This window comes from Glycine max, chromosome 6 (genome assembly GCF_000004515.6).
Source record: "Glycine max cultivar Williams 82 chromosome 6, Glycine_max_v4.0, whole genome shotgun sequence".
Taxonomy (NCBI): Eukaryota; Viridiplantae; Streptophyta; class Magnoliopsida; order Fabales; family Fabaceae; genus Glycine; species Glycine max.
This window is the reverse complement of record NC_038242.2, coordinates 5302976-5327242: the sequence shown is the minus strand read 5'-3', so window position 1 is coordinate 5327242 and position 24267 is coordinate 5302976. Positions and strand designations below refer to the sequence as shown.

The 24267-nt window shown below is 32.5% G+C and overlaps 3 protein-coding genes across 3 annotated transcripts; 2 read left to right on the top strand and 1 right to left on the bottom strand.

Moving 5' to 3' along the window:
• Positions 1-701: 701 nt before the first annotated feature.
• LOC100798718 (protein OVEREXPRESSOR OF CATIONIC PEROXIDASE 3) lies at positions 702-4086 on the top strand. Its single transcript, XM_003526369.5, has 4 exons — positions 702-947; positions 1143-1532; positions 2595-2903; positions 3747-4086. The coding sequence occupies exons 1-4, from the start codon at positions 771-773 to the stop codon at positions 3885-3887; spliced, it is 1017 nt and encodes a 338-aa protein (XP_003526417.1). The 5' UTR covers positions 702-770; the 3' UTR covers positions 3888-4086.
• Positions 4087-5782: 1696 nt separating this feature from the next.
• On the top strand, positions 5783-11816 carry LOC100798193 (cellulose synthase A catalytic subunit 1 [UDP-forming]). The gene is made up of 14 exons (XM_003526368.5): positions 5783-6025; positions 6201-6396; positions 6505-6683; positions 6903-7020; positions 7115-7304; positions 7679-7945; positions 8048-8393; positions 8600-8737; positions 8819-8944; positions 9385-9597; positions 9715-9979; positions 10175-10371; positions 10494-10844; positions 10965-11816. The coding sequence occupies exons 1-14, from the start codon at positions 5942-5944 to the stop codon at positions 11547-11549; spliced, it is 3255 nt and encodes a 1084-aa protein (XP_003526416.1). The 5' UTR covers positions 5783-5941; the 3' UTR covers positions 11550-11816.
• A 1292-nt stretch (positions 11817-13108) lies between these two features.
• On the bottom strand, positions 13109-17625 carry LOC100797663 (adenine nucleotide transporter BT1, chloroplastic/mitochondrial). Its single transcript, XM_003526367.5, has 3 exons — positions 16756-17625; positions 13863-14024; positions 13109-13749 (listed from the first exon to the last, which is right to left on the bottom strand). The coding sequence occupies exons 1-3, from the start codon at positions 17293-17295 to the stop codon at positions 13276-13278; spliced, it is 1176 nt and encodes a 391-aa protein (XP_003526415.1). The 5' UTR covers positions 17296-17625; the 3' UTR covers positions 13109-13275.
• Positions 17626-24267: the final 6642 nt, after the last annotated feature.

Here is a 24267-nt window from a genome sequence, read left to right as displayed (position 1 = left end):
TGGTCCATGAAGTTGAGCTCATCAATGCAGTCATCGATAATAAAGAGATTGTTGAAATAGGGGGCAGGAGAGGGGAGAGGGTGGAGGAGGCAAGGAAAAAAAAAATGAAACCTCAACATTAAAAATCATCTATAATGATAGTGAATGATGGTCGAAGATTTACTGGGAAGGGCCAGAAGAATCTAGTGTGGGATGGCATGCGATAACAAGAATAATTCAAGGATTAATATATCTAAAAATAATTTTTTCATATCTTATAATGCAAATATTTTTCTAGTAATTAAATATAAAAATTAATACAATTTATTGTAAAGTTTTAGATATCAATATTTTTTGTATAGTCCCGTGTATATTTTTATTTGATTTAAATAATACAATAATTAAATACAAAGTTCAGGCAACATTTTTTATAGTAAAATATGAATAAAAAACTAATTTTAAAGCAACAAAACAATTGAAATAAATTTTGAAATATTAAATATTTATCAGTTGAGTTTTAAGTTGATATATTTTAATAAAGTCTATAGATTAATTAGATATTTTAAATATTTAGGAATTATTTAACATAATTTTCAGTATTTATTTTGTGAAGATAATTTTCTTTTAATATTTGAAAGCCTACTTCACCATTTTTTTTCAAAAAAGAAGACTAATTCGTCAAAAATTAAAATGCTGGTTTACCGAATAAAAAAGTAGATAAATACATAAAACCTTACTCTGGTCTCATCACTCTCACAGTCCCAGCCCGAAGAAGAGAAGAGAAGAGAAGGATGGCTGTGGCTTTTCAGTGTTTATCATGTGCTCGGAGTGACCCCTTCCTCACCGCAAGCCAATCCCTCACTCTTCCTTTCCAACGCAAACCACTTTTTTGCTCTGTCCCTCTTTCCTCTCGCGCTCGCAATCTCTCTTCTTCAATTGTCGCCGCTTCTTCCAAAAAGAAAAACAAGGTCATTTCTTTACCTCCATTTCCTTTCTGCTTCTATCTCTTAAATTAATAAATAAATTGTATGTATGCTAAGTGTTTTTCGTTCTTTTTAATTGTCGATGAATATTTCTGCCTATCCTCCTAGCATTTTGATTTATGTGTGTTAAGGTTTTTTAATTTTCACTCTGAGTTAATTTTATTGCTTTAAATTTCACAGAAAAAAAAGTCTCATGATCATGTTACGAAGGACGATGACGATGGCGTGGACGCGTTTGAGCTGCTCTTCAAGCAACTCGAGGAAGATCTCAAACGCGGTGATTTGCCAGAAGATGATGATGAGATAACCGAAGAAGACATGGCATTGCTTGAACGTGAGTTGGAAAATGCATTGGGGGACTTTGATGCTGAATTGTTGAACTCGGATGTAATCGACATGGAAACTGGCACTGATTCAGAAAATGATGATGATGATGATGATGATGATGATGGTGATGGTGATGACGTTGAGAATGATGATGGTGGTGGAGATGAAAGGTCGCTGAACCTTAAGAGTTGGCAGATGAAGAAATTGGCTAGAGCTTTAAAAGCTGGCCGCCGCAAAACAAGTGTAAGTGTCTTGTTTCATTTGTTCGTTATTTTAAGAAATTGCCCTGTTCCAGCTTCGTTTGTGCTTAATTAGCTAACTATTTTAAATGGATAACCGATAAAAAATATGTTTTTGGGACCATAACTAAGGGTATATGGTATTGTCTTGGTTACCCTTGGCAGAGGTTAAGCGTGCTGATTTGTTCCCTACTTGAGGTGCTTGTATAATTTTGATAAATCACAATCTGTATGGGAAAATGTCAATTCTTTGTTTAAAGACTTTTATTCCAATACTGTTGGTTATATGATGCAATTTCTGATTTTATGGCCTCTTCTTGATAGTCGGTAGGCAGAAACTTCCTATAGCCTTGATTGATTGTTGAGACTTTCCAGGTCTAGCTGCTAGCTTACTGAATGGCCTGGGGTTCTGAATTTCTGATTAAGGGCAATTGATACTAGTTAGAGCAGAGGATCCCACTTTAATTTGCAAGCCCCTTGACTTCAACATGAAGTTATTTCCATTTTTGTTGAAATACTGAGATTAAAATCGTGGCTTGAATTTTGCTTGAAAGGGAGCAAATTTGAAGGTAGTTTTTATGTGTTCAGATGATGAAGAAGATGCTGGGAAAATACGAGAAAATCTGTAACCTAAGGTGTGAAAAATCCTGGTTCACAGAACTGCAACGAATATTTTGTTAGCCCAATATGCAAGAAGGAGGAGGAAGAAGAAGAAAGAGAAGTTTTCTTTTTCAGTACATCTACAAAACTTTTGGGATTATATATATAAGTGGATATTAATGGATCGGTCAAAATAGGATTAAACTAGATTGGTAAAATAAGGTTGAAGAGTAAATTGAGTTGAACCAAGTCAAAAACTTTTTGACTCCCCAAAAGGTTTAAACTTTAGATAAGATAAATTTTCTGGTGGAAATTTTTGTTTTCTCCTCATGTGAGGGATTGCCATAGATGGGTGAATTCCTTTTATTGTCATGCATACTTAACATGAAAGACACTATTGTCAGGACACCCCCTTGTATCAACATCAGGATTTCATACCTCTAATTCGCTTTTTAACTTGTTGCAGATAAAAAATCTTGCTGCTGATCTTTGTCTTGACAGGGCTCTTGTTCTTCAAATGCTTCGTGACCCTCCTCCAAATCTTTTAATGATGAGTCTAACAATACCTGATGAACCCGCAACGACTGTAGTATCACTTGAAACTAAGCCCAGCGAAATTGTTCATAAAGAAACAAGTATTGATCATGCGGAACCTGAACCCAAGGCTAAAGTACCTGTTCATACCTTGCAACGTAATTGGCATGCTCAAAAGCGATTGAAAAAGGCCCATGTTGACACTTTGGAGAGAGTTTATAGGAGATCAAAACGACCCACTGTAAGTAACATTTGCCATACTTAAACATTACAAGTTTTGTGATGGAAGATCTTCTGTAACTAATCTTCTGATTTATTCACTCCATTTTTTCTCTTTTACTAGCAACTTCCTCTTGAGTCAATAGTTTCAAGGGGGAAACTTCAAATAATGCATGACTGTACGGCTGGTACTGGTATTGAGGTTTTAAGCAAAACAATTAAGATGTCTAATACTGTAATTTAATACCTTTGTGTTTCATGATTCTGTGTCATAATTTTGGTTGGGAAATTTTATGACATGTGCTACAATTGCTAAAATGAAAGTTAATCAGTGGTTCTCATTCTCAGTGCTCAAAGGTAAATGTTCCATGTTAATATCAGAGAGATAGAGACTTCACTCCCTCTCTGACCTCTGTCATAAACACTAAATATGCACATGTTCTTATCTTTATTTGCCCCAAATAAAAGTGAAAAAAAGGGGCAGACAAAGAAAAAAAAGCCTGCTCAAATCAAACTGCTCTGTTTTCTAATTTCCATTACTATTACTTACTAACATGATATGTTGCATTTGGTAATAGGCTAATGGCAACACGAGTCTTTCTAGTGATTATAAGAATAAAACTTGAATGTTCTTTTGGTGTTGTTTTTAAAATCAAAATTGGAGTTTTATCGTGGTAATTTGCATAACAAAAGGTTTGTATTAAAAGTCAACATGAGTGAAACTCTATTTTGATTGGAGAATAACCCTAAAAACACCTAAGCAACTGCATATAGATTTTTTCATTATTATCATTTTGTAGTTTTCATTAAAGCATTTTTTTTTAACTTCGATACTGTTTTCTGTCTGCCTTGAATCACAATGCAGAATGCAATGATCAGTAGTATCGTACATGTAACAAACATTCCTCGAAAAAAAGTTGTTAAGTGGTTTGAAGACAAACGTGCTGAGGAGGGAGTTCCAGATCGTCGTGTTCCTTACCAGCGCTCTGTTCCTGAAACTGCATGAAGATTTTAACTTCTTTGATCTGCTTTTATATTGTAGGCTATGTGAAAAATGTTACAATTGTATAGCAAGCTACGTTTCACTTTCACCAACCCTGGTCATGTTTTGAGGGTTAGTTATGCGAAGAAGTAGAAGTGACATAAGTGATCATTGGTTAATGGTTATGACACTGACTATTGAAAATAGGGCTGCAGTTCCCTGATACTATGTGCATTTTTTGGTCCTTTGCTTCTTATCTCAAATACTAAGAAGGGGTTCTCTAGTTCTTTGTCATGTAATAGTCTTTTGAGAAGATTAATATAATTTATTCTTAAGCATTACGCCATGTTGCCCAAGGGTGATCTACCCCGATATACACACACTAGATTGAAAAGGTTGTGTTAGCGAAAGCTCCACCGACTCCTCTGAGATGATATATAATGATTGATCTCCCTTTTCTTTTCTCTGCCTAAGAAATGCAGATACAGAGATGTGCTGCTTCGAGTAATGGGCGTGATAGTATTGGAAAAAGTTAAGATTTTAAATACAACACAAAAATTACTTAAATTTATTTTAATTCATTATTAATTTTGGATTCATATTAATTATAATTTTTTTTTCTAACATGAAATTAATATTTGTATAAAATAAATTTTGAATTCGAAATCAATTCTTCAACCTGCAACTAAGATTCTTTAGAGTTCAAATATGATTGCACCTCTATACAGTTTAAATCCAACGGTTATATTAAAGTTTTATTTTCATAATTTTTTTATGACACAAATCTTTTTTTTTTACTGCTTAAATCCTTAATAATTATTTGAGGCATAAATAAACTATTATTTATTAGAATAAATTATTGAATACAATTATTAATGCAGTGATATAAATTGCACAACAACTTTCGACGTATGCAATTTATAGTATTATTCTAATCCTACATATGCTCACAATGGGCATACTTTTAAACGTGTAAGCTCTTTTTTTAATTATTAATTAGGGTGTGTAAGCTCCTTTATGAATTAGTGTAAAGTGTAGTTGGTGGTAGAAATCCGAAAATAATGTTTTACATAAAGTTTTGTACAAATTCTTTCAAGCCGCACTCCATTCAAAACCTTATTACATTGTTTTTCTAATAGTACACAAGCAAAACATTCTTAGAAAATTAAAGATGTTCTTTTTGTATTTTGCTTTCACTCACAAAATAAAACTAGATTTTAAATGGGCTGGTTCACATTGGGTTTTGTTTCAAAATATCATCTTTCTACCACAACAAATGAACTCTATCAGAAAAACTCTATTCAAATTATACGTGATGTCAACTTATAAAAAAAAAACTTGTAAATATTATTTATACAAACAAATATTTTCTATCTATACAAATAATTTCTTATTTAATCATATATTTAAAATATATAAATTTAATATACATGATATTATATAATTTAATAAAATTTAGATATAATTAAAAATATCACTTCACTGATTTGACAAATAATTTCATTTGTCGGTCACTCATAATATTATTACAAGGACAGCAAATTATTCAGCGTTAGTTGTAACGGTCCAGTTATTATATTTGTAATAAGGTTAGATCTGTAATTTGATCGACGATGGAGCACATTTGTAAAATCGCGTGGCACCGACAGCCGGTGAGAGGAAAAACGGGAGCAACCGGTAATAACTCGGACAGCCTGGTGCCACTTCAGGAAATATTCCACATGCCAAACTCCACATCGCTTGGCGTCTCTTTCACAGCGGTTAACACGTGTTCTCACGTGATTGGATGAATTCAGAAGAAGACAAAGTAGAAGCTGAGCTTAGCCGCATAAGCCAGAGCTTACACGGCTTGTGAAGAACACCGGGAACGGGTTCATCCGGTAAAGTAATAACCATAAAACAGACAGTGAGAGAGAGAGTCTAGCCAGCTAGCTGGAGTCTGCAAGTGAAGAGAGAGATGGCGTATTGAATGGGCGAAGATTTTCACGCTTTGCTTTTGCCTCCAAATTGATCTCTCTCTCTCTCTCTCTCACAATCTTTGATCTGAAGCGATTAAGCGAAGCACTTTTTCTGTTAAAATGGAAGCAAGTGCGGGAATGGTCGCAGGTTCGCATAAGCGAAACGAGCTCGTTCGGATTCGCCACGATTCTTCTGACAGCGGGGTGAGTCTAACACACTCTCTCCGTAACAATGTTGTTCTCGTTTTCTGCGTCTGCGTCAGATCTGATTTTCACTTTAGCGTTTTTTTGCTTTACTTAGTTCGATCTTCGAGTTTTTATTTAATTAAGTAATGAATTAAAATAATTCTGACTTAGTGCGATGCTTTTAAATCTCTAGTCTAAACCCTTGAAGAGTTTGAATGGGCAAATCTGTCAAATATGCGGTGATACTGTTGGATTAACTGCCACCGGTGATGTGTTTGTTGCTTGCAACGAGTGTGCTTTCCCTGTGTGTCGTCCTTGTTATGAATATGAGCGAAAGGATGGGAACCAGTCTTGTCCACAGTGCAAGACTAGATACAAGAGGCACAGAGGTAGGTTTGTGAGCTTGTTTACTTGTTTTTTTTTTTTATTACAATTACAATGATGTATTGTGATTGAGTTTTGATTTGAACGAGATGATTGTGGATATTATTTATTAGGGAGTCCTCGAGTGGAGGGTGATGAAGATGAAGATGACTCTGATGATATCGAGAATGAGTTCAATTATGCCCAAGGAAAAGCCAAGGCCAGGCGCCAGTGGGAAGATGACGCTGACCTGTCGTCGTCTTCTAGACGCGAATCTCAACAGCCAATTCCCCTCCTCACCAATGGCCAAACGGTACTAATCTATTCAACTGTTTTATGGTTTCCATATGTGCTACATTTGTTTCTAATTATTGCCTAAACTATTGATCTCTCTATTACTTACTCTAATTACTTTTTCAAGTGCGTCCAATTGCCTAGATATTGCATGCGTTTTTCTTACATCTTTTATGCTGACTGCTGGCCGGGAGAGTAATATAACCCTCTGATCTCATTTTTAATTTAATATGATCAGATGTCTGGTGAGATTCCGTGTGCCACACCTGATACTCAATCTGTGCGAACTACTTCAGGTCCTTTGGGCCCATCTGAAAAGGTTCACTCACTTCCCTATGTTGATCCAAGGCAACCAGGTATAGAGTTAACTTGAAGTGATGCTACAATATGATATTTCTTATTTCATGGTTATTATGAAATTTATATTTGACCAAATCTTTGTTATTACAGTTCCAGTAAGAATTGTGGACCCATCAAAGGACTTGAATTCTTATGGTCTGGGAAATGTTGACTGGAAAGAAAGGGTTGAAGGTTGGAAGCTCAAGCAGGAGAAAAATATGGTGCAAATGACTGGTAGATACACTGAAGGGAAAGGTGGAGATGTTGAAGGAACTGGTTCTAATGGAGAAGAACTTCAAATGTAAGCCACTTATGCCATTTTCATTGATGTTTAATAACTAGATCATAATTTGGAAAGTATTGCAGAAATCTTTGATAATGTAAGTTAGACAATGAAATTTTTTTCTTTGCATAGCATTCTAGGTCATTAATGGTGTTTCACATTCTCTGTTACAAAGATTGCATTTTAGTTCCCTGTCATTGTAGGATAGATTAGTACTTGTGTTAGTGTTACATCATTTTTATTTTAAGTGGGGGTGGGGGGATTACAGGTCTAAATTCTTTTTAATGAAATTCATAACTTGCAGGCAGAATATACTAGCTTTCAATATTTATGCAGTTTGAATTTCATTTCTTCTATTTTAAGTTAAATAGTCAAAATTTTTTTCCTGACAGGGTAGATGATGCTCGACAACCTATGAGTCGTGTTGTGCCAATTCCTTCATCTCAGCTGACACCTTATCGTGTTGTTATCATCCTCCGGTTGATTATTCTTGGTTTCTTCTTACAATATCGTGTAACTCACCCTGTGAAAGATGCATACCCCCTGTGGTTGACATCAGTTATTTGTGAGATTTGGTTTGCCTTATCCTGGCTCTTGGATCAGTTTCCAAAATGGTCTCCCATTAATCGTGAGACTTATCTTGAACGACTTGCTTTAAGGTCCGTGTTGCTCATTTTATTCATGTTTTGTTCGGCTTCGCATCTTGATTTAACTATAATGTGTCATTTTCTATGTCACTAATCTTAGCATGTCTTGTTTAGGTATGATCGTGAAGGAGAACCATCACAGTTAGATCCTGTTGATGTGTTTGTTAGTACAGTGGATCCCCTCAAAGAGCCGCCTCTTGTAACTGCAAACACTGTTTTGTCTATACTTTCTGTTGATTACCCTGTCGACAAAGTTTCCTGCTATGTATCAGATGATGGTTCAGCTATGTTGACCTTTGAAGCACTATCAGAAACAGCTGAGTTTGCAAAGAAGTGGGTGCCTTTTTGCAAAAAGCACAATATTGAACCAAGAGCCCCAGAGTTTTATTTTGCCCAGAAGATTGATTACTTGAAGGACAAGATTCAGCCCTCATTTGTAAAAGAGCGACGAGCAATGAAGGTTGTTCTTTGAGGCATTGTGTTTCCACTTCCAGTTAAATATTTATATCTAGACATTTATAATAATCCCATGTGAAAACTTTGTTGACAAAGCATGATGTTCCATAACTTGAGCATGTAAATCTTCTTTACTACCCTCCACCCATGGCCTGTAGTGTTTGGTACATGAGTATAGGAAATTAAATATAGATATTTTTTGCTTATCAGAGGGAATATGAAGAATTCAAAGTACGGATCAATGCCCTTGTAGCCAAAGCTCAGAAGATGCCAGAGGAAGGTTGGACAATGCAGGATGGAACTGCTTGGCCTGGAAATAATCCTAGGGATCATCCGGGAATGATTCAGGTATTACCATTTTCTTCAAAGTGCACGAATAATCTTTTTCCCTTTGTTATATTTTCAAGTTGTAATTTTTGTTTTGTGCAGGTGTTTTTAGGTCATAGTGGGGGGCTGGATACAGATGGAAATGAGCTGCCTAGACTTGTTTATGTTTCTCGTGAGAAGCGACCAGGCTTCCAACATCACAAGAAGGCTGGAGCTATGAATGCTTTGGTTTGTTAAACTGAAGCTTCTATTTATGTTTTATGAAATTGCTGATTTATACTTTTCTTAATGTCTTTGTCCTGTGTCTTGTTTCACTCTTATCAAGTTTATGACTTTTATGTAGCAGTGGGTTTTACTCTTTTACTTGTGTTTATGTCAGAACTAAATAGATATGGAAAATAACCTACAAACTGATGGTGTGATTCAACACGGCACAATGATAGAGTAGCAACTATTTGTAACAAGTTTTCTAATCTGCTTTAGGATGTGAACGATGTTGGTAGTTGATCATGTGGATTTTGTATTTGAGTTAGTAGAAGAAATTATTACTGTTCCTTCTGCAAATCAATTATACATTTCCTTTACTGTGCCAAGGTTGGCCATGATGGTTGTGGTTTTTATTTACCAGTTTGAGCATATCTAACCTTGGTTTATCTTGTGTGATGTAGATTCGAGTTTCTGCTGTCTTGACCAATGGTGCATATCTTCTGAATGTGGATTGTGATCACTATTTCAATAATAGCAAAGCCCTCAAAGAAGCCATGTGTTTCATGATGGATCCTGTTATTGGAAAGAAGACATGCTATGTGCAATTTCCTCAGAGGTTTGATGGCATTGACTTGCACGATCGATATGCCAATCGCAATATTGTGTTCTTTGATGTATGTATCACTTTATTTTTGTGTCATTTATTTAAGTTTAAATTGAAAACATTTTCTTTGTTTGCATTGCTCATCAGTGCTTTGGCTGAATTTCATTTCTTTTTTTGTACCTGTCAGATCAACATGAAAGGTCAGGATGGTGTTCAGGGCCCAGTCTATGTGGGAACTGGTTGTTGTTTCAATAGGCAGGCTTTGTATGGTTATGATCCTGTTTTGACTGAGGAAGATTTGGAACCTAACATTATTGTAAAGAGTTGTTGGGGTTCTAGAAAGAAGGGAAAGGGTGGCAATAAGAAGTACAGTGACAAGAAGAAAGCGATGGGCAGAACTGAATCCACTGTACCCATATTTAATATGGAAGACATAGAGGAGGGTGTTGAAGGTATGCTGTTATGAAAAAACTCTTGTTTATGCATATAAAATTTTGTGTGGGTGGCTCAATATTTAAGTGACTTGGCTTCCAACATCACAAGGAGAATCCACTGTACCCATATTTCTTGTAATTTTATTGCCCCCTATATTCCATTGATCAACTTTACTGGTAACTTATGCGAATTTGCAATGTGTCTTTTTTCAGGTTATGATGATGAAAGGACACTACTTATGTCTCAAAAGAGCTTGGAGAAGCGTTTTGGTCAGTCTCCAGTTTTTATTGCTGCCACTTTCATGGAGCAGGGTGGCATTCCACCTTCAACAAACCCTGCAACTCTTCTTAAGGAAGCGATCCATGTCATCAGCTGTGGTTACGAAGACAAGACAGAGTGGGGAAAAGAGGTGAGCATGTCAATTTATCATTTTGCTCTTCATTCCTGTCCTCTGATATTAAGGAAATATGAGATTCAACATTAATGAGTAGCTTGTTTAGATGTTAATTAAACATTTTCTGGCTTCACCAGATTGGATGGATCTATGGCTCTGTGACAGAAGATATCTTGACTGGGTTCAAGATGCATGCTCGTGGTTGGATTTCCATCTATTGCATGCCACCTCGCCCAGCATTTAAGGGTTCTGCCCCTATCAATCTTTCTGATCGTCTCAATCAGGTGCTTCGGTGGGCCTTAGGTTCAATTGAGATCTTTCTTAGCAGGCATTGTCCCTTGTGGTATGGCTACAATGGGAAGTTGAAGCCTCTGATGAGGCTTGCTTATATCAACACCATTGTCTACCCATTTACCTCAATCCCATTGATTGCTTACTGTACGCTTCCTGCATTCTGTCTTCTCACAAATAAATTTATTATTCCTGAGGTAAATGATTTCTATCTCTTTTTTTGCTGATAAATTTATAATTCTTGATGTGATCTAATTGTCAATGTGAACTTTCTAAATTTTGGAAGTCCAATTAACATTTTGGTTAATCTTATGCAGATAAGCAACTTTGCCAGCATGTGGTTCATTCTTCTCTTCGTCTCCATTTTTACCACTTCAATTCTTGAGCTTAGGTGGAGTGGGGTCAGTATAGAAGACTGGTGGAGAAATGAACAATTCTGGGTTATCGGTGGGACATCTGCGCATCTTTTTGCTGTGTTCCAAGGGCTTCTTAAAGTGCTTGCTGGGATCGATACAAATTTTACTGTTACATCAAAGGCATCAGATGAGGATGGTGACTTTGCCGAGCTTTACGTGTTTAAATGGACATCACTTCTCATCCCTCCTACAACGGTGCTTATTGTGAATTTGGTAGGGATTGTTGCCGGGGTGTCCTATGCCATAAACAGTGGTTACCAGTCTTGGGGTCCACTATTTGGCAAGCTGTTCTTCGCTATCTGGGTCATTGCCCATCTATACCCATTCTTGAAGGGTCTCTTGGGCAGGCAAAATCGTACCCCAACCATTGTTATTGTTTGGTCCGTTCTTCTTGCTTCAATATTCTCCTTGCTGTGGGTGAGGATTGATCCCTTCACCTCTGACTCCAACAAATTAACCAATGGTCAATGTGGTATCAACTGTTAGTTCTCTTGTAAGATTCATGACAAGGTTGCTGTCGTGTATATAGCAAGAATTTTCAGCCTATCAAGGTTGTCTGGAGGATTGAACCCCTGAAATAGATGGGAATGTTACCCTCTCTGTTTCTATTATTTATATTTATTTATCTACATGTTCCTTACAAGAATAATCAGTCATGTTGAGGTGTATGTTATATTTTTTTCCCACTGAATATAAATTTGTTTATGCGAATATTTAATGAAAGCCAACAAGGTCCTGTGTTTTGTTCTTTAACATGTCCTCTTATTTGTTAATTGTTCTCTATCTACAGACTGCACTACTAGGACGGGGCAAGAACCCAACATGTCCTCAATTTAGAAATTAGTGACAATTATTGAGTATACACAATTGTTTCAGAATTAAGCTAGATTATATATATATATATATATATATATACACACACGTTGTGTGCACACCTAAATAATTTTGTGTACACCTAAATAATTTTTCAACAGTATCTTTAGAACAGTAGTTCAAAAATCAATAATTTTTTATATTAAAGATTAAATAAATAATTCGTTTAATTTTGTAATAAAAACTGGTCACTGTTAACTGTTGCTGAAATTTTTAAGAATAATGGCCCGACGTTATTATATCATGAATACTGGGATCAATACCTCTGTTCCCATGAGACCAGGATATAGCAACCTGTTCAGAAAACCAAGGTAAATGTCCTCTTTAAAATGTTTTATCCTTTGTTTTATGCCTTTAGTCTACATAACAGCAATTATCTTGGACACGTTAGGTTTTAAAAAATTGCTGGGGAATTCACAAAAGAGTTGGTGACTACAATTACTGAAGATGACTAGGAATATAAAATGGCCTAGAAAATCACAAGTTTTAGGCCTTTAGTCTACATAAAAGCAATGTGTTGTGAAGATATGTTACTAAGAATTTAGCGAATTGGTCCTTTGCTGAAAACTTTATGGTCTGCAACAGTTACTGAAATTGGTTATTAATGTGTCTTGTTAACAATGCAAATATAAATAAAGAGGAAGAAGAAAAGGAAGAGAGTGCAAAAGAGAGATGAACTTCAGTTCTATTCAACATGCAAAATCTAAAATTTACGAGACAAAGGAAAAGATAGAGCCAACAAGTAATAAGACTAAATTATCCTTATATTAAGTGAAATAACAAAAATACATAATCATTTAACGTGTTTAACATCACTTACCATTGCTTGCTGCTGGGAACTTTCCCGTGTATCAAATTACATAAATAAATAAAATTGCTTGAGTCAATTTTGTTGGAAATTTAACTGCCAACAGTGAGACTCTGTTACACGTTTCCCCCACCGTTGCTAGAAAGTATTAGAATTCAGAGATTGACTTCAAAAAAGGGAAAGAAAATGTTGCATAAGAAGTAAAAGTTGGGAATGTCGCAGCATTAGAAAATGAACACATACATTTAAATAGGCCAATAATCAGTGATTTGTATTCCGTTAATTTGACAAGAATAGGATTACAACAATAGTTGATTTTGACCATGAAGATGAGCAGTTAAGCCAAGAGACAAAACCAAAATGCTTAACATAAAAAGGACAAAACCAATATTCCATTCTCAATTGCTTATAAATGTGATTTGAGGTAATATAAGAGAAATCCAAAATAAGTTATTCGATTATGCATAAACATAGTATGCAGTTCTGTTTCTTGACTAAACCGAAACAAAGTATTTTCTTCTTTGACTCGTCCTAATCCTCCTCATCGTTTTCTAGCAATATCCTCTTGCATGCTTCGTAGCACATGAAAGAGATTCCAGCAGCTGGTACCAACTTCATGCAACTAGGTGCCAGCCCTCTATATAAACCATGGATCCCTTCTTGTTCAAATATGCATGCAAGGGCATGAAACACATCCTTGTAAACCTGCCTTCCACTGAGAGCTCCAAGTTGCATCTGCTTGCGAGCCACCTCAAGTGGAAAAGTTGCACTACTTGAAAAAGCACCAGCTGCTGAACCAATCAAAAGGGTTTCAATGTTGCCGACCTTCTTTTGTTTAGAAAATTTCTGGTATGCTTTCCTTAAAGTGTCGTAGGCATAGTAATTGGTAGCAGCATATGGGACAACTCCAATAAGACTAGCTGCGAGGCCTCTATAAAGTTGAGCAGGACCCTCTTCTCGAATTATTTTCACGAATGCATGAAGCAGACCATGATAAACATCGCTCTGCAAAATCATTGACCAAGTTTTAGTTTTCCCTTCTATTTTGGATAGGATTCTGAAAATCTAAAACATAAATGTGGGAAAGCAAACATTTTTGTATTTTGTTATGTACATACCTGGACAGTTAGTCGAGTCTTGACTAATTCAAGTGGATATGTACATATAGTGGAACTGACTCCAGCACAGGCACCTGCAATCAATGAGGCAGGAATTGGGATTTTGGACTGCTCCCCAGGCTTTGGGGATAGGTTCTTGTTTACTGTATCAAAAGCAAATAGCTGCAGAAACAGGTGAAAATATATTGAGATACATAAAAACCACCATGTCGATTTGGTCTCTAATAGATTTTTAATGCCTTTTACATTTAGAAGCATGATTTTCCAACAAATTAACAAGCACAGAAGGATTTTTTTTCCTATGCAAAATCTGATAGTATCAATGACAGTTTCCTGTACATGAAAAATTGTACAGAAGGAAATGTAAAGCAAATAGGTGTAAAATTTCTATAGCTTGGAATTTAAAAATACGATTTTATGCTACTCTAGAATACTCCTTCAATGCAAAAAGGGATTTTGCATGATGTATGTGGATTATTATTAAATCCCTAAATCAGATAAAGGAAGCTTATCATGATTGTTTCACTGGGAGCATAATCATTTTCCTTGGAAGAAAATATTCACTGAAGACACTAATAACTGTTACTAAAAACCATGGTCATCAAAAGCCATACTAATTGGCACCCATAGAACTGTTAAACATATCCAGATTCATGCCCACAAACGAAGAGGTAGAGAGACCTCTTTGAAATCATCATGATTGTGTTTGGAGTGTTAAAAATAGGAAATGATTTTATGTCTATAATCCCATGGATTTCATTCTTTTTCCTTCTAATTTGGTAGCATTAGGTGGGAATTAATTTGATTTTATATTCAATTGTATAGATTAAACATTTAATTCTTCCTAAGTAGCCAATAATAAAATGAAATCAAATCAACTCCCTCTTCAATGAAGTCCAAACATAAGATTGGATTTCTAATCAACTCAAATCCCATTTTTTATAAAGGATTCCAAAACATAGAATTTGATTCCTAAACCAAATCAAATCATATCTTATTTTCAAACATTCAAAACACAGTGTATGGGATTCAAAGTCATTTGATTACAAGGGTTTGTCTGAGTTACTAAAAATTGAATTCACAAGTTCACCAGCAGAAAATTGCGAAAATTAAACTAAAAGCATACTTGCACATTGACTTACCTGAAGGGCCATATATATATATATATATGACCCCCACCTAAAACACAAGAAAACAAGAACAAGGCACTATCATATCAAAGCTCTTTAGCAATATAAATCAAATCAAATTAAGCCATAAAACTGTTACGGGATTAAAAGGGTAAGGCAAATATAAAGCATCCAAATAAAACTTAAAAGTAATTGAATTCTGAGAGCAATAAACCAAAGTATTTGTCATGAAGATTACTCCAGAGAAAGAACCATGGCCAAATGGTGTATTAAAATATGAAAAAGCACATCTAAAGTGAACTTGTCTGTAAAGTTCACAAGGGCGTATTTACCCTTGATTTAATTTAAAGTAAATTGTTATCTCAACTCACTAAAATCAAGGTGAATCTACCATACTTGCACACTTTACACACATTGCCACTTTAGAAGTTTAGAGTAGCCTTTTTCAGAAAAGACAATATATAAAAAAAATTTATTAAAGACAAGCAAAAATATTGGAGCAAACAGTTGAAGGTGGACACTATCATGAAAAGAAATGGTTGCACATAGTTTCAATTGGTAGATCTCTCGATGAAAACATTAAAAGGTGGTCTAGCGCACGAGCCTCCCAACATAAGAGGAGAGGTTGTTTCTGCGAAAAGAACCAACTGCACCTGAATTAGAAAACATTACAACAGAAAAGAAAAGGGTTTGAGGGATAAATTGATATAAACTACCTATTAAGATGTGTTGTATACTTGTATTTCTGTTCAATCCTGACCTTTACAATTGTATATCATAGCTAATCAGCAAATACTTAATACTCACACTCAATTTCTCTCTCCATATAAAAATGATGCATTAAATTGATTTTTTGGGGCATGTGAAAGGAGACCTAGAAAATGAAACAATTTTGATTTGGGCACATGAAAGGGTTTATAAGACCAAGAAAACTGAACAGAAACTAATGTAGGAAAATTGGAAAAGCTACTCCCCCCAACCAAGTCATCAAGCAGAATCAGACAATCCCTTTGGAGGAGCTTCAATGAGTTGATAACAAGAAACGTACCCTTGAGTGAGAGAACTTAGCTAGCCAATCTGAAGCTCTTTTCTTCTCTAACAGTATGACAAAGCTCCAGGCACCATAGCTGCCTGAAGATGTTGTGAATGGCTCTAGAAGAGGATCACAAGGGTGATCATATTACACCTATGCTCAATCATCTCTAAATCTACATGAGACTCCAGCAAAACCGGCTTAAATCCACAATTCCATCCTGGCTCCAATCCAGAACGTATAACCCAAAGCTTTGGTGAATTAAATTCGTTTTAGCACTTGTAAAAGTTCATTGTAACTCCTTTTATCATCTGTACAAAACAAAAATTATCTAATTCACTAATTCCTGAGAACTCTTTATACAACCTTAAAAAACAAAAAATTATAGATTCAAGATCTTGCAAACACTCTTTACATAGAAAACATGAATAGCCCTCAGCCCTCCTTAAACAAACACTTGCAATACAATAGTTGAAAATTTAATCCATGTTATAAAGAAATCCACAAATCAAGAACAAAGTAAATAAAATAAACAAACCCCCACTCTTGGCATCAAAATCACTGATCAAATAACAGAAAAGATTTATAAATTATAATTGCAAAATAAATATACCAAAATGATATCAATCAAGTAACCCAAGGGGGTAAAAAAAAATCAAGCATAGTATTAAACATCATATAGGGATAGGGATAAATGATAAAAGAGGCAGCAGAAGAATGTATACATTACCTCAATGGCCTTGCTAGGCGCAACCCGAATGACATTAACAAAATTACCCCTAAACAATCCCTTCCAGCCATCAGTTTTCATAATATTGTCGAACACCTCAGTGGTGGAATGGCCACTACTCCCCACCATCAAGAGAGTCCTTATAGTCTCCAAAGGCGCCACGGCGGTCCGAGACACGGTCCCGGCAACTGCCCCACTAAACAACCTCCTCAGTGAAGGGTTCCTGATCTTAAGCTTGAGTGAAACACCACCACCCTTTTTATTCTTCTTCCCCTTAACTCCTTCCTCAACACCCTCTTCCTTCCCCTGAGATTGAACATGCTTGAGGAACAATTCGTTTAAGGGAAATTTCATGCCATCATTGTTACGCGAGTCAGAAGGGTCGTTAGGTTGCACGCCAACCCCCATTCCCATTTGACCAACACTGGCAAACAAACCTCCGAATTGATGGTAGCCATCCTTGGATTCAAACCCCAAATTGCAGACAGAGAAAAAAACATCTCTTTTCTCATCAAACAGTTGGATTCCCCTTCTACCCATCAACCACAGAAGCTTTGTGAATTGTGATATGTGATAAAGATTGCTTTTTTAGTTCTGGGTAAGGCTCAATGATGATGACTGTCCCTCACAGTCATGGTTTCAGGGAGATAGTGAATTCGTCATTCTAAGACAGAATCGAAGGAATAAGGTCGTAAAGAAAAGTGGGTAAACGAATGAAGATGTTATTATTGTGTGAACTGTGTGTCCCTTCTCCTCTGCTTGAAACGAATATCGTAATTTAAATTTGTTTTGTTCAGTGCAGCTGTCTCTTGGTGGGTTCCGAAGTTAGGCGTGCTTGCTCTTTTTTTAATGTTGCGTTACTATGCGGCGGCGAATCCTAAACCTCAATTTTCGTATATTTATACTTTATAGAAAGAGATATGCTTGAATCAAAATAATAATAAAAAGATACGCAAGTACTCTCAAATAGTCAAATATATTAATTTTCTTTATAAACGACATGCATTCTTTATGATAAATAACCTTTACTCAAATCAAGTAGAATCAAATTTATTAAATATATTTTTATTTATTAAAAATGACATAATTTTGTTTCTTAATTTTTTAACAATTTGACCGTTTTTATAATATTTTTTACTAATACAAATTTATTAAAAATCATAAATTTTACTTTATGTTTAATAAATCACACTCATAATTTTGTAATTTACAATAAAGTTTGACGAATAGCATAGAATGTATTAAAAAACATGTTGATATGTTATTAATTTCTTCTTTAACTAATGGAAAGAAGATATCTTAAAAGGAATTTATTAGAAAAAAGAGAAATGTTATAAACATTTTTTGGGTACATTTTTAGAAGAAATATAAGAAACAATGTGTAAGTTCCTATTTAATTAATAAAAAATGTGTTAAAAAATAATAAAAGTGCGTTGTCATGACTCCTCGCCTCGTGGTATCAAAATTAAATAATAATAAAAACTCAAATTTCATGAAAGAGAATGTATTTTGACTTGTTTTATTCTTCCTATTCTTTTTCTTCTCCTATCGGTGATATCTTCATTTTTTGCATATACAGGCCTTGGCCCGTCCGGAGGTGTCACATAACAGGGTCCACGAAGCTAAAAAAAAAAATGGTTGTGTAATGATATTTTTAATATTTTTATATGTTACTATTTCAGGTAAATACATATTTGATTCATAATGATCAATAAAAATATTTTAATTAATTAATTTTAATTAATAATATTATAAATTTTAATTTTTTTCTAAAAACTTATTTATAACATTAAATGATTTAAGTGATAATTATTATTAAAAGATAATTTTTTAACTAATAAATATATTTTGTAGTACCACTAAATGGTTTTTTTTTTCTGAATTTGTACCGCTAAATGGTACCAAAGTCCATACACGAAATAGTACAAAATATAGGTGTCTTTTTTTATTGGTTAAAGATCAAATGAAAAGAAAAAAAAATTAACAAAAATCATGCAACAGCTGTTGATTTAAACCTTCATACATTTCATGTGAGATAATATTCATACTATTCAACAATTTCCTATATTTTTTTAATAACCTAATAAATACATCTCATGACAAATGAATATATTAATAGACCTCGCAATTAAGACAAAAATAAATTTAGTAATTAATAGACTTAAATATAGTCCATGAGTAGTTTTAATTTCTCTCAAATAATTAATAAAATAAATTATTATTTTGAATATTTTTTTGTGTGTGCTGTGTCTCTTCTCTACTTTTTTCGATGAGAAAGGAAAATAAAACAAACTACACAACGTGGGCTAAATATATAAGTTCGTTTTGTTTGGTCATTAGTGCAGCTGCCTCTTGCCGGGCTGAGAAGTTAGGTACTTGCTCTTTTCTTAATCATTATCATTTTTCTTTAATTGATACGGTGACAGAAGAATATGTTAAAAAAAAAAAAGAAATATATTAAAGTCTAAAGAGTGTTACTAATCTTCTTTCTTTATTGAATGATAAAAAAAATATTCTTCTTTAATTAATGGCAAAAATACGTCGTTTCTCACACGAAATAATTTAAAAAATGTGATAAATGTGTTGCTATGGCAACTCTTATCAAAATTCAATAAAAAAAATATATATAAATTTGATTAAAGAGATTGGATTTTTACCATGTTTGACTCCTTTTCTCGTTATTCTTTCTCGCATAGGTGACCTTTGCATTTATTGTTTTATAATTTATACTATTCTTTTTTTTAGTTATTGTTTATTCTTTACTTACTCTTTTTTTTGTCTGATCAAATGCATCCTTCTATTAAAGTATATTTTCATTTTAAATTTTTATACTATTATATTCTTTAAAATAACAGTTGTATTTTATTTTATTTTATATTATTTAACTTATCTTTTTATATTCATAATATTTTATTTTATATTTATTAAAATTCTAATTGTTCGTACTGCATTATAAAAATAGACTAAATTATAATTTTAGTCTCTTTTTAATTCTTGATCCATGATTTTGTCCTTTTAATTTTTTTTTCACCATTTCAGTTTCTACGTTTTTAAAATTTTGCAATTTCTATTCAATTCTAGATTTTGCATAACTTATTATTATTATTTTTTATATTTTAATTAATTAAATTATTTGTGGACAATATCTTATATAAATATATTCCATTAGGGTTCAATTGGACTAAAATAAAATATATGTAAAATTAAGGGTTGAACAGAAAATTTGAAATATCTAAAATGTAGGATCTAATAACATTAGATTTCTAAAATTAAATTATATCATTTAACCTTTTCTTTTGTAGGTAAGGTGAAACATTTGACTATTAGCTTTTTACTGTCGTCAACGAACTATGTCAAAACTAGTAACATTTATTTTCTTGTACATCAAAACTATGTCAAAACTAGTAACATTTATTTTCTTGTACATCAAAACTAATAATATGATACAAAACATTTTTTTTATAAGCTAAAGTTTACTGATTTTGGAAAGAGTACAAGACCCTCTCAAAAGAAAAAAGAGTATAAGACACATTTTTTTTTAAAGTCATAAGGCATATATATTTATATATGAACTAACAAAAGGTTCACTGATCTATACATGTAGTAAAATGGATAAGGATATTATACATCATGTAAAAGGCTAAGACTAAAGTTAACCATATGAGCAGAAACTTCACACAAAAAATCATCTACCCATAATGCATGATATAGGGTCCATGCATCAAGATGCGAAAAATATCCCCAGTTTTGCACCGAACCGGGATAAAAACCAATGCCACGACACCACCTGAATGAGTGAAGATATCTAAGGGCTCAAGAGTCTTTTTGTTTTTTTTTTTTTTACGTTCCCACCTCTACATTAGCTCATCTTTGAAATGGAAACTGCCGATGACATTACGAAGGCCCAATAAATGACCCAACTAAACCAAAAAAATTAGAAAAATGCTATATCCACTCCATTTTTATTAAGTACACTCTCCTTCTCTATTTTAATTTAATTATAACTTAAATGACCTTTTTTTATTTCAAAATTTATTCTTTCTCACACGCTTTTAATGTACTATCAACTTTAATAAGTCATTAAGTATTTATTCTAGTAACTTTAACGTTAAAGTAAATTTTTGTGTAAAGTTCTTAAACTTATGTGGTATTATAGACTCACAAATTAAAAATATATAATTCATTTAAGTAATTATGCATGGTAGATGAAGTTAAAGATTTTCTTTTGAGCTACTATTTTAGCCTTCTTTTTTTAATTTATTAGAGCTTTAATCTCCTTCACAAAAATACAAAAAAATAAAAAATCACAATAAAAATTCAAAAAATAAAAAGATAATATATTTTATTCTAATATTTTAAAATTACTTTATGATAACAAAATGAGTTGAAAATTTAAAATAAGTGGCTTAAAATCTCTTAAAAATAATAGGAAGAATAATCCAAAAGATTATCGGCGTGCATATAGTAAATTACACAATTATTAAAAAGAAAAAAAAATACTCCTCGTTAGGAAGAATGAAATACTTTTTTTTTTAATCAAACATCATAGCCTTCCACTTATCAGTTATACTTCTTCAAAGTCCATCGTAGTTTTCGGTGTTGGTTTGCATTAAGGATTTCCTTTAGTGGATAATTGAAAATTATTATTTTTACACTAAGAAATCATTGAAGTAAAGTAAAAGTATGTTTGGAATAACTAGCTTAAAAAATTAATTGAAAGTTGATATTTGAAACTAACTTATTAAATTAAAAATATTTAATAAAATTAGTTGTTGAAGTAACTTAAAAAATATAAAATAATATAAAAGTAATAAAATTATGATTTATTTGAAAAGATAATAAAAAAATTTAATAAATATATTAAAGATAAAAAGAGAATAAAATATAAAAGCTAGAATGTAACGTTTTAAAGTAATATTGTTTCAAAAAACACTACAAATTATTAAAAAAAATTATTTATCAAACAATCAAATAAATTTTTAAAAAAATTATAAATTAACTCAAATATCTTACAAACATAACTTAAGTATATGAGTTCCACAAAGTTTTTCTTTTCTTTTTTTATACATATATGATTAACATTTTTTTAATAAAATCATGAGATTAACATATTTTAGAAAATTAACTTAACTTTTCTATTTAACTCTCCCTAATTATCTCAGTTATGTAGGATCATCAAGGATAAAGTTATTTATAGTAAAATTTAAAGTGATTGTGTTTCTATAACTTGAACTCCATATCAGTAACAAGTTAGAACAGCACTTAATTTATCAGCCAATCCACACGGTCAGTGGAAAGAGATTGCCTTTTCTAGTCTGCTCTAATAATAAAGGATTGATTTTAAAAAAATACTAATAATTTTTTTATTTATAAAAATTAAAAACGATAATTAAAATTTGCAACATTCTGCTCAACCAACTAATCTAAATGTCTTTAGTTGAAAAACTAATAAATTAAAGGATCGATACTGATCGACGTATATATATGCCTTTCTTATTTGTCAAAGAATTTGTTGCAAGGTGACGCTCATCATTCAATTCCACCGTAAATATTACGGTTAGAAATTAATATTTCTTATGCTATAGGCATGGGAAAGCTGTGGCGAAAAGTTGTTGCCAAAAATGATGATCTAACGTTAAAGAGATTAGTTAGCTAAACAAGTTCCTATATATTTCCGATTAATATTAATATTAGGTGCTACAGTCCATAGAATTGAATGTAAACTACCATCAAGTAGACAGTGGTGTTCATGCACCAAAAGGACTTTGCTTTCTCATATTCCATTAAGACCTAGCTCTGCCGTTCTTTCTAATTAACACTAATCCATTAAGATGTAGTGCCTTTTATAAATTGAATTAGACTTTATATTTAATAGACATAAATAATACGATACAAAATATATAAAAAGGTATAAATATTTTATAAGAATCAAGAATGTATAGAAAATAAATGAATTATAAAAGATTGTTCAATAGATTCCATTGAAAGATATATATGCTTGAAGTGAAGTAGACAATATTAACTGGAAACAAAATTCATGTCTGACAATAATAAATGATATCAATAATAATAAAATTAAGGTTTAATAGATTAGCAGATTCTTGAATTATTTGAGAATTTTTAATTAGGTTTCGTTCTAAACTAAAAAATTATACTTGAGTTCTTCAACTTCTGCGGTTTTCATAATTGGATTCCTCAAATTACTAAAATCGTCACAAACTGTTATTTTTCTAACAGATTCTAACAGTCATATACTAACTCCAAGGAACTGATTACCAAAATTGTAGAAAATCAAGCACTCAATTATATAGATTTTTAGTTTAGGAACCTAATTAAAGTTTTTAAAAAGTTGCGAGACTTACTAATTTGTTAGATTTAAAATTTAAAATACAAAATGTATTACTTTTTAAGTTAAAAAAAAAACACAGATAATGAGACTGAGATATGTAAAAATCAATATTGCTAATATTTATTGGACAAAATTATAAAACTTAAGAACAAAAACACAATTGGTTAAACATGTTATAGAACAAAAGATAAGTCATATATAAAACAAGAAATATTGCATTAGAACAAAATATTTAAAATAAATGTTTAGATATTTATTATTATTATTATTATTATTATACTATTTAAATTATTGCACAATATCAAATTATGATAACATAATTCAAATTAAAATATAAATATTTTTATTTATATTATAGTATTTAAAATATTTTAAATATTAAAACAATCAAATGTTACAATTTTAATCGACAAGTCATTGGTTGGAGGACTCGATTCCTTAGGCAAGATCTCAAGAGTCTTGTGAATGAAATAGGTGAATATTCTACAACAATATCATGTTATAAAAAAGTTAGAAAAAAGTTTTCAAACAATATTTTATTTTAAACAATAAAAATATTATTTTTATTTATTTTTATCTGATAAGTGTGCATTAAAATTCAAGTATATATTAAATGTTGTAGTAATTAATATAATTTATTAAGTAAATAAAATAAAACAATTAAAAATTAGTTGTCTTAAGTACCAAAATTACGTCAAAACCTTCCTTTCTTTATTTTATAGTATATAAGATATGGAAATGGAAATTCGAAATTGCCTTTCAAAGCTTTTAGGGCGTCGCACTGTAATTTGTCATTAAAAAATGAGCTACTGGCATTATCATTGATTCACGCTACTCTAGGAGAGCACGAACATGATAATACAAGAAATTGGATGCACAAGTGTACGTATTTTGAAGCATCGCATTCACATAGAATCGGCTCATTTGTTATTTTTAATGTGTGTTATCGTGATCCAGTGGGAGTGAGTTTACCACTAGGCAGAGTCAAATGGGATGTGCTACGAACATGCCATAAAAATCCCATAAAGCTCATATAGAACTCTAAATTATTTGAACCGTGAATGTGCCATATGATATTCCTAAAAGTAATTATTATTTTCATTGTTTTAATGATATAATGACATTGTGATAAATATGAATAGTCTGACACAGTAAGATATCAT

Bases quoted from the DNA above. Each gene is read 5' to 3' on its own strand.
- LOC100797663 (XM_003526367.5), bottom strand. From the start codon at position 17,295: ATGGGTAGAAGGGGAATCCAACTGTTTGATGAGAAAAGAGATGTTTTT. The intron at 14,025-16,755 runs GTAATGTATACA...CTGTTTCTGCAG, and splicing joins CGCCTAGCAAGGCCATTGAG to CTATTTGCTTTTGATACAGT. The intron at 13,750-13,862 runs GTATGTACATAA...ATGATTTTGCAG, and splicing joins AGACTCGACTAACTGTCCAG to AGCGATGTTTATCATGGTCT.
- LOC100798193 (XM_003526368.5), top strand. From the start codon at position 5,942: ATGGAAGCAAGTGCGGGAATGGTCGCAGGTTCGCATAAGCGAAACGAG. The intron at 9,598-9,714 runs GTATGTATCACT...TGTACCTGTCAG, and splicing joins GCAATATTGTGTTCTTTGAT to ATCAACATGAAAGGTCAGGA. The intron at 10,845-10,964 runs GTAAATGATTTC...AATCTTATGCAG, and splicing joins ATAAATTTATTATTCCTGAG to ATAAGCAACTTTGCCAGCAT.
- LOC100798718 (XM_003526369.5), top strand. From the start codon at position 771: ATGGCTGTGGCTTTTCAGTGTTTATCATGTGCTCGGAGTGACCCCTTC. The intron at 948-1,142 runs GTCATTTCTTTA...TAAATTTCACAG, and splicing joins CTTCCAAAAAGAAAAACAAG to AAAAAAAAGTCTCATGATCA. The intron at 2,904-3,746 runs GTAAGTAACATT...ATCACAATGCAG, and splicing joins GGAGATCAAAACGACCCACT to AATGCAATGATCAGTAGTAT.